The sequence below is a fragment of the Paramisgurnus dabryanus genome, chromosome 18 (assembly GCF_030506205.2).
Source record: "Paramisgurnus dabryanus chromosome 18, PD_genome_1.1, whole genome shotgun sequence".
In the NCBI taxonomy this organism is placed as follows: domain Eukaryota; kingdom Metazoa; phylum Chordata; class Actinopteri; order Cypriniformes; family Cobitidae; genus Paramisgurnus; species Paramisgurnus dabryanus.
This window is the reverse complement of record NC_133354.1, coordinates 4670696-4685213: the sequence shown is the minus strand read 5'-3', so window position 1 is coordinate 4685213 and position 14518 is coordinate 4670696. Positions and strand designations below refer to the sequence as shown.

The following is a 14518-nucleotide window of genomic DNA, read 5'->3' as shown; positions in this document are numbered from 1 at the left end:
CACAGAATGCTTTACTAGGTCCGCTTTACAGGAGCAATCCCAAAAATTTCACGGGACGCGTTTGCGTTCACACAAAAGTCACTCTGCTAATTTTACGAAAATTTTCTGGGACCAAAGTGTTGTGTAATGAGGTTTTACTGTAATGTATTACTTTTAAAATAGAAGTTTGCAATGGTAGGGTATACAATTATGTTAATAATTTAGTAATTTTTTTTCATAATGATTTCAAACCAATCGTCAGAAAGTTTTATATTTTGTGACTAAGCAACTGATCATAATAAATAAACTGACATTATATTATAATAATTAGCACAATTATATAGAAAAATGCTTTCTTCAACTCAGGAGAGGGTAAATAAATAAATAGTTGAGCACAGAATTCAGTGATTGACAAAAACCTAATTAATAAGATTTTTAAGAACAGTGTGTGAATAGCATGCACATGACAATTCATGCACAAATGCAAGTACAATATCACAGTGTGTGAATGATCAGTAAGAAAGCCTGCATCTTGTGTGTGTGTCCGTGCGTTAATGTGTGCGTCTGTGTGTGTGTTTGACAGACATGTGTCTCCTGTGCCCTGCAGCCTGGTTGGTTTTAATTAGGTAGAGCCAAAGGGCCTGAGGGCAGACAGAGGCGAGTCATAATCACACACACACACACACACACACACACACACACACACACACACACACACACACACACACACACACACACACACACACACACACACACACACACAGGCCAGCCTCCTCCTCACAATCCTCCACACAAAAAAATATCCTTTCAGGAGCAGCATCTCAAAAACACACACACTCCATCTGTCACAAACACGTGTGTGTTTTTTATGCACGATTAGTTTGATTAATGACGTACAAATTAAGGATGTGCATTTTAACACTTCACACACACACACACACACACACACAGACACGCACACGCACGCACACACACTGCCTAAAATGATCATGTTTTTAAGGCTGCAGAATCATTTCAGAAAGTAATTGGTTATTGTGTATTAAGCATTAATGGTGAATGTTAACAATTAAAAGTGTAAGTTTACATTTTTGGGGAATGTAGAAGAGCAATAGTTTTTACAGAGTAATGCAACTCATTTGGCCGGTTTATGAGGCACTGTTCTTTATAAATAAAATGAACATGAACTTGAACACATGCTGTAGTGAATGTTTTTGGCTCCTGTCATACGTCTTGATGTTCATCTTGATTTATAAGCGTTGCACTTTTTAAGACGTGTCAAGTGCAAATATAACATATCTTTTAAAAGTGTTTTAAAGACACCTGCATACTTACCTGTATAAATTACGTACGTGTCTTGTTTTTACATCCTGCACAGCATCATAAGGTGTTGCTTTCTCAAACCATGATCTGTGGGTAGTGTTGATGTAAATCTCTGTTTCAATCGGACTGAAAGGCACCACCCAACCTGCCAAAGTCACAAAAAACACAAAATTAAAATAAGCCATATTGAGTTTTCTGCAGTTTTCCTAAACAATCAAAACATCCTACAAGCAACATAAATTAAAGTCACCATAGGTAGTGATAATATTTTTTCCTATCGTGCTGTATATCCAAGTGAAAACCTTCTGAAATGAGAAAAAAAATGTAAGGCGGGACTTCATTTCATCAATGAAGAGCTGATTGGATAATTGGAAATAAGTCTCTAATAGCTCCGCCCTTTATTCATTCCTCGTGACAAGAACTGAAGTGAGGTCAATTTTATGGTGACGTTAAACAAAACTTAAGTAGGATATTACGACTTATTACACCGCTCTCTGGAATGCTTGATTCTTATTGGTCAGTTGAGACATTTGCAGGTTCGTTCTTTTCAAATAATAACCGCTCCAAAGTAATAACGCATAGCCGGTACTACTTGTACGAGTAAAATCGCTCCGCGCCAATAAAGATCAATAAAGATAACTGTTTGGCGCCATCTTGTGACAAACACTGGACAACCACGACAAGACACAGAGAGCTTACTGAGACTGAACTTGACAAAATAGAGCATGACAGCTACGAAGCCATCACACACAAAAATACAGAATGGGCATTAAAACTTCTCAAAGACTGGCTAAAAGAGAAAAAATGGAGACAGACAAGTATGAAGCAAAGGATCTTAATAAGGTATTACGATCATTTTATGCATCTGTGCAAAGTTTCGCGAAAGGATAAAAAATTTAATTTAAAACAAATTTGCCAATAAAATGTTTCAAATTCATATTCATGTCCGGGTTTTTTCTTATGTGACATGTAGCCGTGTAATAAGCGGGATAATGTAGAGGCAGCTGGTAGTTATCGAGAAATAAGCCCCTTCAGTGTGATACAAGACCCTCCGCTTCGCGTCGGGTCCTGATCACACTGTCGGGGCTTATTTCCCGATAACTACCGGCTGCCTCTACATTATCCCTTACTTAAATGTGCCATAGAATGTAAAACTGTTTTTAGGTAGGCATAGATGAATAATATTCTGTCAATGGTAAGTGAGCCTCAAACACGATTGTTTCCTTCTTTTTATGTAAACCTTGTGCATGCAAAGCACCGCTGAAAAACAGGCAACATAACACCAACTGTGACGCTACAGTCGAGATGTACGCCCCAATAATTAAATTACACATTGAATTAATTACAACATTGTTACAATGCTAAAAACAAAGTTGTGAAGGTTGAGTTAACGCCATATGCTAGTTAATGCTATATGCTAACATTTAGGCTAAATAATGCTATTCACGTTTCAGTTACGTTTTGCAGGTCCATACTGAAAAAAAACGTACCACTCAGAAACAACCATTTCCTATCTTTGAATAATTAATTTTTCCTTGAAATCTGTATTTTCGTCTGATTACAGGCTCAAATATAAGCTCTGTTTACACACACACACAGAGCTACTGAAGGAGCTGCTCTAAGAAACAGCCAATCAGAGCAGAGCTCAACATTAATATTCATGACCCTTTCAAATAAGGTAATAAAAGACTATTTCATTCTTGGGATAAATTCTAGAATTGTAAATAGACATGCAAAAACTTTTATGGATAATTTTTGATATCAGAGAACAGTTTAACATATTGTAGTCAGCGTAATTTTCTTGTAAGGAGGTTTTAAAAATTTTACTGGAAAATGACAAAATACTAATAGAAGAAAATATTAAAATATAGGCTACTGTTTGCTGACACCTCACTGCAGAACTAGATACAGTCCTCTTGACCATCCCTAATATTACACAGATCACAATAAAAACACACTTAACCTGACATGCGTGTGTGTACACAGAAAAAATATCAAAAAAAATTTAAGAAGCCGACCATAAGACACAACACTTCCAGAAAAACAGGAGCTGCTGGACTTGAACCCCTAGAAACCCCTTAATCTGCTCACAGATGACCTTGTCACATATTTTAAACTCTGTGTGTGTGCGAATGTGTGTGTGGATGTCCTTGGACAACTGATTCCCACCCTAGTTGGTGGGTTTCAGATGACACAATTTTTCCCATAAGCCCACACCCTGGAGCAATAAAGCCCCCACACCCAGAATGCATCTGTGCAGCGTCTCCCGAATCAGACACAGAAACCTTTATAGAGAGAATGGGATGATTTTACAATACAAATTTACCACAAGAGAATTTTACATAGATCCAAAGAACTTTTAATTCTCCCCAAAAAAACAGATAACATCATAAAACAAATCCTGATAATTTACTTATCCAAGATGTTTATGTCTTTTTTTGTTCAGTCAAAAATATTAAAACGACGTATTACGTAATCACGTCGAAAGTTCACGTGTTACATATGTGAAACGCACACTTGCGGACCTTTTAAAACAATAAACTGACAAAAAGACATGAATTACAGTAGTATCATTCAACATACAACTCTGTCTGAACGCTCCTCTTCATCCACACTTGTAAACACTGGAGCGTATTTTCCGATGATGCGCGGGTTGATCCGAAATGAGCGGGTGCCTGCGGTCACCCGCAGTTACGAGTCATACAAAAATATTTGTAATGATATTCGGGTCGCGGTCGGTCAGGTTGTTTGAAATAAAGATGGCAATTAACTATTTAAACAATTACTATTTAAAAAAAATGCGGGCCAGGGAGCGGGTCGTGTAAAATATACATTTTTTTTTTTTGCGATCCGAGTTGCGGGTGGGTTAGTTGAAAACGTCAGTCGGGTGTGGGTTATATACATTGACCCGCGCATCACTGGTAGTTTCGCATACGTCATGTGTGACCTTTTGACGGGATTACGTAATACATAAGGTCACGCTGGCGCATCACACGACTAATGACAAGAAAATAATGTTTAGATCGCTTACAGCCCTTGAAGCTACATTGAAACTGCAATTTTAAACTGTTGAGGTCTACTAAAGTTCACTATATGGAGAAAAATCTTAAAATGTTTTCCTCAAAAAACGTCATTTTTTCTCGACTGAACAAGAAAGACATAAACATCTTGGATGACATGGGGTGAGTAAGTTATCAGATTTTTTTATGAAAGTGGCATATTGTTTTATGAACCTACAATGAAAAATTTCCCTTTTACAATTTAGATTTTTTTACTAAATTTAAGAATCTCTAAAATGAATTTCAGTGACACAGGCTGTGTTTTCTGTGTCTAATATAAGAATCTGTTTTAACCTGTCCAGTTACCTGTCTGAGGTTTCTATGACAACTGACTGAGCATCCCTACAATTAATCATACGTGTCCAAAAATGTGTTCATAATTATCTTCCCATTTTTCAATCTTACTTCACTGCTCATTTTACTGCTGGAAATGTAAGAAATGTATTTTACTAGTTTAACGTTGACTTTGGCAAGAAGTAACTGTGCTTGTTGGAAAGCAGGTCACTATGAATCTGTGATGTATTACATAACAAGGTGGATTCTTAATGTAATTTAGGAAATCCTGTCCGTGTTTGCCGCACATTAAAAGCGTCAAATTATGATTTAATAAAACAGACACCGCGGGAAAATGTCACGGAGCCAACAAACACAATCCAAAGTGAGACTTCACTGTAATTGTTTAAACCAATATATTTATTCTACTCCTGAAAAAAGAAGCGTGTGCTATCATTGCCGTAGGTAAGCAAGTTAAATAACAGAGATCGTGTCCTGTGTTGTTCCTTAAAGGCATATTGATCTTAATATTAAGCATTTATTCCAAACAAGATCCTGAGCAACTGTAAGTTTTATAGTAAGGTTAGAGGTCACATTCATTTAGTGACACTGACAGTAGATATTCTGCTAGTGGTTAAATGATATAGCATTTTAGCATTGTGTGTTCCCTGGGTTCAAACCCATGACCTTTTGCGCTGCAAACACAATGCTCTACCACTGAGCTAGAAATTATTCACAACCTGCGTTTCTATTAACTTTTTAATTCAATTTCGCAAAATCCCCCATATTTCGCAAAAAAGTTTTACGCTCGCATAAGGTGGTTTTCAGGCAATTCGGAAGAGGTGTATTTCGCAAAACTGATATGCAAACAGTTTATTCTTTTTTCAGGTCACCTGATGCAAGTAAGTCACATAATCATTATTTGAAGATGAAGCGTTATGAACTAAAACCTCCCAGAAAAACATCAATACGTGTCTGCTCCCAAGTATAAAAGGCTTGCCAATAATGTTTGGATAACACTCCTACATCTCTTTTGATTTAAAATAATGTACCATTATCCAAGAAACACATATACGTTCCCGCTCCTAAGTATAACCGTGGGTTCAAACCAGCCGCGTCTGATGTGTGAAAATCGCGTCTACCATGCCTAGTTTGCAGCTTGAACAGTTTAAGTTTACTCGCTTCATTCACGCGTGAAATTCTAGTCATCGAGACATTCACGTGGAAATTCACGTCATGGGAGAGGCTTCTGAGGCTTCTAACTTCCTGTAATCACGTCACTACTAGAGCAAGCTCCTGATTGGTTAACGCAGCGCGTTTTTCCACCAAAGTTACAATTTTTCAACTCGCACGTTTGCCGTGGCAACGCTCAATTTGCGCCATTTGCACGAACTAGATGCGCAAATGAGGCAGAATCGCGTCTACGGCGCCGCCCTAAAAGACCTCAAGACGCGCTTCTTCAAATTGACTGACTTAACATTGAAATTACTCGCGCTTCACGCCTCTACCGCGGCTTGTGTGAACGCGGCATAAGGGGGTTTCCTTGGCATTAATATTTGGATAATACTCTTACGTCTCCTTCGGATAAAAATAATGCCAAGTGCTGTGAATGTGATATTAGTAAACCTACCAACATCAGTTGAAGTGAAAGAAAACTATGCGTCAGTCGCATATCATTGGTTTATGGAAACGCTGTCATTCAATTTTTTTGTCGACATTTAGAAAATAACGCTAAAGTTTTGCACAAATCTGTAACGCAGCTACATTTTATTCTATCACAGGAAAAGACGAACACAACTGACCGTAAAAACTGTTTGTGATGTTCGTTATATATCTCCTGTACTTCACATCTGCTTTACGATCCAAATAATCTATCTTCAGATGTATACCAAACACAGATCCAAATAAAACAATAAAGTCCATTGAAAGATTTGAATTAAATACATTTACACACAAATTGATCAGGCCCTAAATCTTTGGTTTCCGTTTTAACAAAGGTTAATAAAAAAGTCACATGCACGATACGAGTTAATCCACGTGAATAAAGCAAGCTGTGTCAGTTTTGATCATATAATATCACTTTAATTGAACTGACTGGCGTGTAAAAACACTGTTATCCTGAATCAGATTTTTAATTGTTAGTGAAGCAATTTGTTATAAATTAATAGTTGTTTTAAACTGTAGTATGCAATGTATACATTGTGTTAAATGTTAGTGGCATCCGGATGTCATTGTGAAAATAAAAATGCTTATTTCTTTAACAATTTGTGTTAAAAAAAATTTACACGGTGGAAAAACACAGTGTGGGATATTGTATCTGTTGTATTACTCTAAAGATGCTAACACGCGGATTTAACATTTGATTACTATCTATATTATCTAAACATATTACACATAAAATAAATATAATACTTGTCAGAATAAAATTCTTTTTTTCACATAACTTTCGAAATTGTTTTAAGATTCACAGTAAGGGTAAATCCAGTCCACATTGATGATGAATATCAAGCATGACAGATGTATTCCTGTCTGATTGTTAGCGTGCTCGTATGTGAACATAACCAACGTCTGAACTTCTGAGTTCAGTGCGCGCACATAAATAGCGCTGGTACTTTTCTCTCTATTTAAACTACTTCTCCGTCCATTTGTCCCCAAGTCTGAGTTGCAAATCCTTCACGAATAAAACTAAAAATTCATTTAGTCTGACCCCAAATCAGAGGGTTTGTGCACCATGGGCTTTATTACATACTGAGCTTAAACTGTGTTGTGGAGGAGGATGGGTATTATTATCCTGAGCTTCCCACCCAGCTATAAAAACTACATCTCTCTACGGTTGCTCTCCACCTCCTCTCTCTCTCTCTCTCTCTCTCTCTCTCTCTCTCTCTCTCTCTCTCTCTCTCTCTCTCTCTCTCTCTCTCTCTTCGTTGCTGTCAGCTTCCACACAAACCCTCAGTCTCTCCTCGTGTGTCGCTGTTTTGGGCTTGTAGTTGGATGCTCGGCTGTGTGTTTTTGTGAATGGAGAGGACAGGCTAGGGTAGGCAGCATGGACAGGCGTCTCCATCTCCCTCAAAGACAGAGATGAGACCGGCTCCAATTTGAGACGACACTTGGAATAAATCTCACATACACTCGCGCACACCTGAGGATCTGGACGGTGAGTGTATTAAAGTGAACTTCTTTGGAGAAAGTGATTTGTCTGCTTAAGTGTAGATCAGATAATATTTGGCATCTGAAGATGCTGTGCGTGCACAAACTGTTTTTAACGCGGTCGTGTTTGTTTGTTTTCGTGTGTCAGGTATAGAACAGCACGTCTGTGGGCAGTCATTTGATGACTCATGTAATTATTTGGGCCATTCTTTAGATGTCGTCTCCAGAAAATGAGCGTGTGAAGTTTTGGCCAAAAACTTAAGACAAAGTCAATTTAAGTAAATGATGAGGTCTCTTCTCTGCAAAAAAACAAAGCTTTCTATAAACGCTTTCTATATACACTTAAGATATCTCTTCTAGCTTTTGTTGGATAAAAACGTTTGCTTAATTGTGTCATTTGTGAAGTGCATATAGAGGGAACAGTGGCACTGAAAATAAGTTTTCTGCCTAGTTTCACTTTTGTTCTTTTTCATGAGATTTAATTTTGGCCCATATGTGACTGTGCTTGTGAAAACCTAGATGACGTATTTGTGATTTACTGTTTTCTACATAAACTCATCCTACATAATGTAAATTAATTGATATATTTAATATTAACAGAGTACAGTCATGTCAAAGATTAAATTCATATTGAAACAAATGGCTAAAATCAAACTTTATTGCTCATTATCTAAGTATTTGATTGTGATACTTGGCCTGGTTTTCACCATTTTTTAGATGCTGGTCTAAAAACTTTGAAATTAAACACAACATATTTTGTATCATTTAATTTTATATTCATTGGACATTGTAACATTTGTAACATTTGATTCTGAGTATCACATGTATGTGAATGTATCAATGTATATTCAAACTAATTTGTGTCTTTCTGTGCAAAAAATTATGTATCTCAAGTTATTTAAAATCTAAAATTACTGCTATATCTTGGATAATGGGTAACTAAAAAAATGGATAATTCATTTTAAATTTTTCCATGAAAGTGGATCAGAAGTTGTAATGCCGAAACCATCAAACCATCATACAAACAACAGATATCGTCTTTTCTAGCCGTACTTAACGTTTAGATGAAAAACGTTGGAGTGTAAAACATGTGTGTGTTTAAAAAGGATGAGCACAGATTATAAACAAGTGTAAATTACTGTTTGTAACAGGTGAAGCCTCTGATGCAGGCGTCTGTACACCTTGCTTCATATATTTACCAAACAGAGGCATTACGGCAGACATTACACAACCATGTGTGTGATCCTAATGAAGTGACATTGACATTTATTATATTCTGCATTGCGGTGTAAATTAGTATACGAGTGAAATGAGTTATATTTATGATTACGGTTTTAATTTAACTTCCAAGAGATCGATTATAAAATAAAACTTTGATAAAAATTTATGAGGATTTCACAAGAAACATTTAATAATATTGTCAAGTTACATAATTATTTATTTTAGCAATTACATTTTGTCATATAAGTCATAAAATCTGCATGTATAAATTATACTTGAAGTTGAAAATCTGCCGACTACATAACAATTAGTTAAGTATTTTATGTATAGCTGTTCACCTGCTTACAGTTCATCCATAAGAGGACAGACAGAAACCATATTTAAATATTTAAATTCAGAGCTTTCTATTGGAGGATTAGCAGGTCGTAGCTGAAGCTCACAGGAGAGATGTGATTCAAACCCTAAACAGTCACAGCACTAATGGAGTAAAACCTACAGGTGCCGCTGCAGGTGAGACCGCTAAATGATGTCCCTCAGGACCCACGAACCCACGACTGGATTTAGCCAATTTACCAGCAGTCTGAGTGGCCGTAAGTCTGACACACGCTCTCTCCTGTCTTAGACTCAAACCCTGACTCCCTAAAGAGGCCATGATGAAATATCGCTCACAAATATCAACTGTTTTAACTTTTAGAAAAGATGTCGTAACTTTACCGTTTATCAAGAGTTGGTCATCTTTGCATCAGAAGGCCATCGAGAACTTTAAAACAAATGCTTTTGTATCGATTGATTTAAGTATACATTTTAAACCTAAAGACATTGGCCCAGTTAAGAGATCCATCAAAGCGTTTTCGTACGTGTCTGCGTTAAGTTTAAAGATCAAGCACAGGTGTGTGTGTGTGTTATTTTAAAAGATCAAAGAGGTGAGTAGGTAGTTTTTAGGGTTTTCAGGGTAGGGTTTTTACTCCGTAGCGTCATTTATGTTTTGAAACATGACACATTGCGATTGATGTTGAATTCAGAACATGCAAGACAAAAATATCATCAAACAAGGTTAGAATCAATAACACCAATGATTTTACCCACTGTATTAAAATGACAAATTACAAACTATTACACTTTAGTTTGGACTAATTTGATTTTATCGAAATTACAATTTTGCCGTTTTTGCATTTACAAATGTTTTTAATTGTTTGACTGATTCAAACTCCACCAATTCGGGGTTCAACGCAAATAATTTTTATACTGTGGTTCAGGTTTTCACTTGCCCTGCCGAAATTTTCACTGGCCCCAATAAAAAAAATTCAAAATAATAATTCAAAAGTAAAATATAATTGTATATGTATGTACCTGTAAACTGATAGCAAACTGTGCAAAATATTGCATAGTTTCTTTCGTTGTGTTTTACCAAAGTAAATGTCTGCATTCAAGATGTTAAATAATAAACATTGATGAAAATATATTTTAGTGACTGAGGGTAAAGTACGGTAAAATACTTTTTGTAGAAGGGCAGTCCTTTATGTTAAGCCCTGCAATTCAAATCGTTTCACAGATTGGTTTAAATGATTCATCCCATGCCAATTGAATGGTTAATTGGAGAACACAATGGGATAATGTACGAACACTTCAATATTACTGCACAACTTTACACCAACGTCGCAAAATTAAGTATAATTTTTGCACCCGTGCATCTTTTTCAGACAACAAATGTGTCTATCTAATGAAATGTGTGTGGGGCAAAAGTGCAGAAACTTTTGCGTGGGTATTTTATAGGTTCGTCGTCACTTCTTTCCGCTAACTGTGTAGATTAGTGCAGACACCAGAACAAAAGTCAAGTGTATTTCTCAGATCCTCAGATTATCTCAAAGCATCCTTCAACCTCAAACAGGACATTTGATAATGCCGCTAAAGAGTTTACACGCAACCAAACGGTGCTGATGAACAACAATAATCACTGGTAAATTTTATAAAATAAGTTTTACATAAATAAATCAAAAACTTAAATTTTGTGTGTTTATGTGTGTGTGTGCATGCATACACGTAAGCACGTACATTTTCAAGATTAAAAGGAGTTAAGTTGATGTTAAGTGTATGTGGCACTATAATTATGGGAGGGTGTGTGTGTGCGGAGGGGTTGAATGAGGAAAAGACAGGAGGATAAATGTATATGTGCTCCTAGGGTGGGTGGGAGATTTCACTGTCTGTCTTCCTTCTTTTCCTCTTTTTCCCCGCTGTTGTTTTTAGCTCCAAGCGCCTATTTAACTTGGCTGGACTTTCCAGGGTGGGGCACCTTTTTTAATTTTTGCCCAACCTGTCAGGGACAGAGATCTCATCCTGCACTCTTCCTTTTTTCTGTCTACAGCACATTTCCCTATCAATGCACAAGTTGACCATAAACATTGGTGTGCTAGTAACACACGGATAACAAACCAATCAAGCGCGAGCTTTCAGGAAAATTCACATTATGACATTTTCGTTCATTTTCATTTAAAAAAAAATTAAATGGGAATTAAGGTTAAATTTGCAATTATGCTTCTTTTATATTTATCTGATGGGTCAAATTACTTTTAGTTTAAAATACATTTCTCGTTACTAGGTTAACAGTTTTAGCCTTAATTATAGCAACTGTCTCCTAGCAACAGCAGACAGACCATTAAAATGTTGATTGGTAAGCGCTGAGCTAAATATTATAGTAGATGAAGAAAGACAATGTAGAAAAATATGAAACAATTTGTGGCAATAAGTAGCTGTGGCGGCTGTTTTTGGAGCACTGAAAGCAAGTCAACAGCCCCAGCAGTGGCCGGACGTAAAAAAGCATCCGTCCACATGCCTCCGGTGACCACGGGGATGAGACACACTGAGATTAAACTCTATTCATAGGCATGAATGAAAGACAATGTTGCCAAAATGCCTCTTAAAAAGTCATTTTAGGGAATCCACAGGTACAATTCAGGCTCATTCATGTAGGCCTGTGTTTAAAAGCCATCTGAATGGAGAGTCACTGTCCACACCTAAAGAAAAATACAGCTTTTTAAATGCACCAATATCTTAGGAAGAGAGAAAAGACTTGTATCCACTTCAAAGTAGACTTCAAGATAAACAACGTGAAACTAAATTGCAAAATGACTCGTTGTTCTGGGTTTTGTGTGTCATTGAAGAACAAACGCTGTTAAATAGAAGTTAACTGATGGTTAAGATCTCTCATGCAACGCAAGTAAACTGGGGGCGGTGGGTTACGTTTACTCATGCCCTAGCAGTTTTTTTCCCGCCGAAACCAGAAACTAGAGCCTGACCCCTTTTGTCTTCCTGTCTTGTTTTCTTTTCTTTCCGAACGTGACAAAGATAAGTGTCAGCTTTTCTCACAATACAAAAGATCAGATTTAATTCACTATCTTTCAAAGTCTACATTCGTCACTATCAATGTATGCCACGGAAAGCAGAAATCAGTGGAGCAGGTGTCTGATTATAATCAGAAAGAGTCAGATAGAGAAATGGTCCTTGCACACTACAGGAGTTCATTAATTATCTGATCCTCTTTAACCACATCGTGCAAAGACACATGCACAGACAAACACAAAACTACAGCTACATGCAATTAATCTGGATAACTACCGAGTTGATAATAAAACTGTCGGCCAATAACTCTTCTGAGCATAAAGGACTCACTTTTAGTATTTTCTTTCTCTCTTTCCATCTACAGATTCCTCAGAGAGGATGGCACACACAGATGAGGACCTGATTGGAATCCCCTTCCCAAACCACAGCAATGACGTCCTGTGCAGTCTCAATGAGCAGCGACGAGACGGGTTGCTCTGTGATGTCGTCCTAGTCGTCAGAGACCAGGAGTACCGTACCCATCGCTCCGTTCTGGCCGCCTGCAGCCAGTACTTCAAAAAACTCTTTACCGTAGCAAGCGGTAGCGGCAGGGACTCCAACCAACATGCCATCTACGAACTTGACTTTGTGGCTCCGGAATCGCTGACAGCCATTTTAGAGTTTGCTTACACGTCGACGCTGACGGTGACGGCTTCAAACGTCAAGGAGATCCTGAGCACGGCGAGGCTGCTGGAAATTCCCTGCATCATAAACGTTTGCCTAGAAATCATGGATACGGGCGGAGGGGGAGAAGGAGATGATGTGGCCGTAGAGGGGGAGATTGAAGGAGAGGAGTTTGAGGGGGATGATGAGGAAGACGAGGACGAAGAGGAAGAAATGGAAGAGGCAGAAAATGACTCAAAAGATGGCGACGACAATAGCGAGATATCTGCACAGGCGAGCGTGTCCAAAAACCAGAATGGTTGGGATGAGTGCGCAGCAGCCAGCCCGCCCTGCAGTTCTCAACAGGGACCTGACCAGAACGTCCATGAACCCCAAACGAACACCCCGGAAGCCCAGAACGCTGAAAAATCCAGAGGGTCAGAGGGATTAGAGGGCCGGACACTGAAGGACTTCTCAATAGAGTCCCTGCTCCAGGAGGGTCTCTACCCGAAAGTGCCAGGCCTCGAGAGAGGATCTGGCTTCTCACCTCTCCTTCCCGGCTTCTACCCTCCCATGTGGGCAGCCGAATTTCCAGGGTACTCTCAGCTTGTGGAGCCACGACATCGCCCCCATCCCTTCCCCAGTGGCTCGCTGGAAAATGGCCCTTTGGACCTCGCCGTCAAGAAAGAAGTTATCAAGGAAGAGTTGAAAGATGAGCCCCTAAATCCTGCCATTCACAGAGATTTCTTTAAAGACTTCATGAGTCCAGGACTAGGCGTGACCTCTGACCCTGCCCTTGGTCAGATCAAAGATGGGGCAGACCTCAGGTCCTATCTGAGTTTTCTTTCTGCCTCCAATCTGGGAACGCTGTTTCCTCCCTGGCAGCTGGAGGAGGAGAGGAAGATGAAGCCCAAAGCATCACAGCAGTGCCCAATCTGTAACAAGGTCATTCAAGGAGCGGGAAAGCTACCACGACACATGAGAACGCACACAGGAGAGAAACCCTACATGTGTACCATCTGCGAGGTTCGCTTTACCAGGTGAGTCGGGCTAAGGTGACCAAAGACGTCAAAAGTTTAAGGTCCCATGCAGGGTCAGATTTTAGAATAGACACGAGAGGTTGAGAGATTTATTTAAAGAATTTTATAATGATTCATGAGAATATTGTAAGAATCATTCATGTTGCAAAACCTGCGAATTGCACTCGTTGCCAAAATGAATAGTCTCTTTGAAGCTGCACAAGTATTACAACAATGAAACCATACATGGTAGGCCACATGAGGTTTCCACACTTTAAGAAAAGTAATGTTAATAGAAGACCTACATTTTACTCCTGACCTCCAACGCGGAATCAAATTTCAATGAGTGAGATCAAGAGTAAGAAGCAGAACAAAAAAAGGCTTTTAGCTTCTGGATAACTCATCTGGATACCACATAACAGAAATGCTAAATCCTGAAAAAACCCTCTGAGTGTTTCGATTTTCACGTTGCTTTGTTGCTACTGATCTGTCGTTTTGGTACAGTTGAGCAAGATGCAGCGG

General features: G+C 38.4%; 1 protein-coding gene across 4 annotated transcripts in view; it reads left to right on the top strand.

Annotated features, from left to right (window-relative positions):
- Window positions 1-14518, top strand: part of zbtb7c (zinc finger and BTB domain containing 7C) — a 34011-nt gene that overhangs the window by 16718 nt on the left and 2775 nt on the right. For 2 of the 4 annotated variants that reach the window (XM_065243799.1, XM_065243801.2), the window contains exon 2: window positions 12700-14017. In XM_065243799.1, the coding sequence (XP_065099871.1) occupies window positions 12700-14017 (1318 nt within the window). Of the gene's footprint in view, window positions 1-7582; window positions 7786-9475; window positions 9590-12699; window positions 14018-14518 lie in introns of those variants that run through there. The other 2 variants (XM_065243803.2, XM_065243800.1) reach the window with 2 other exon arrangements.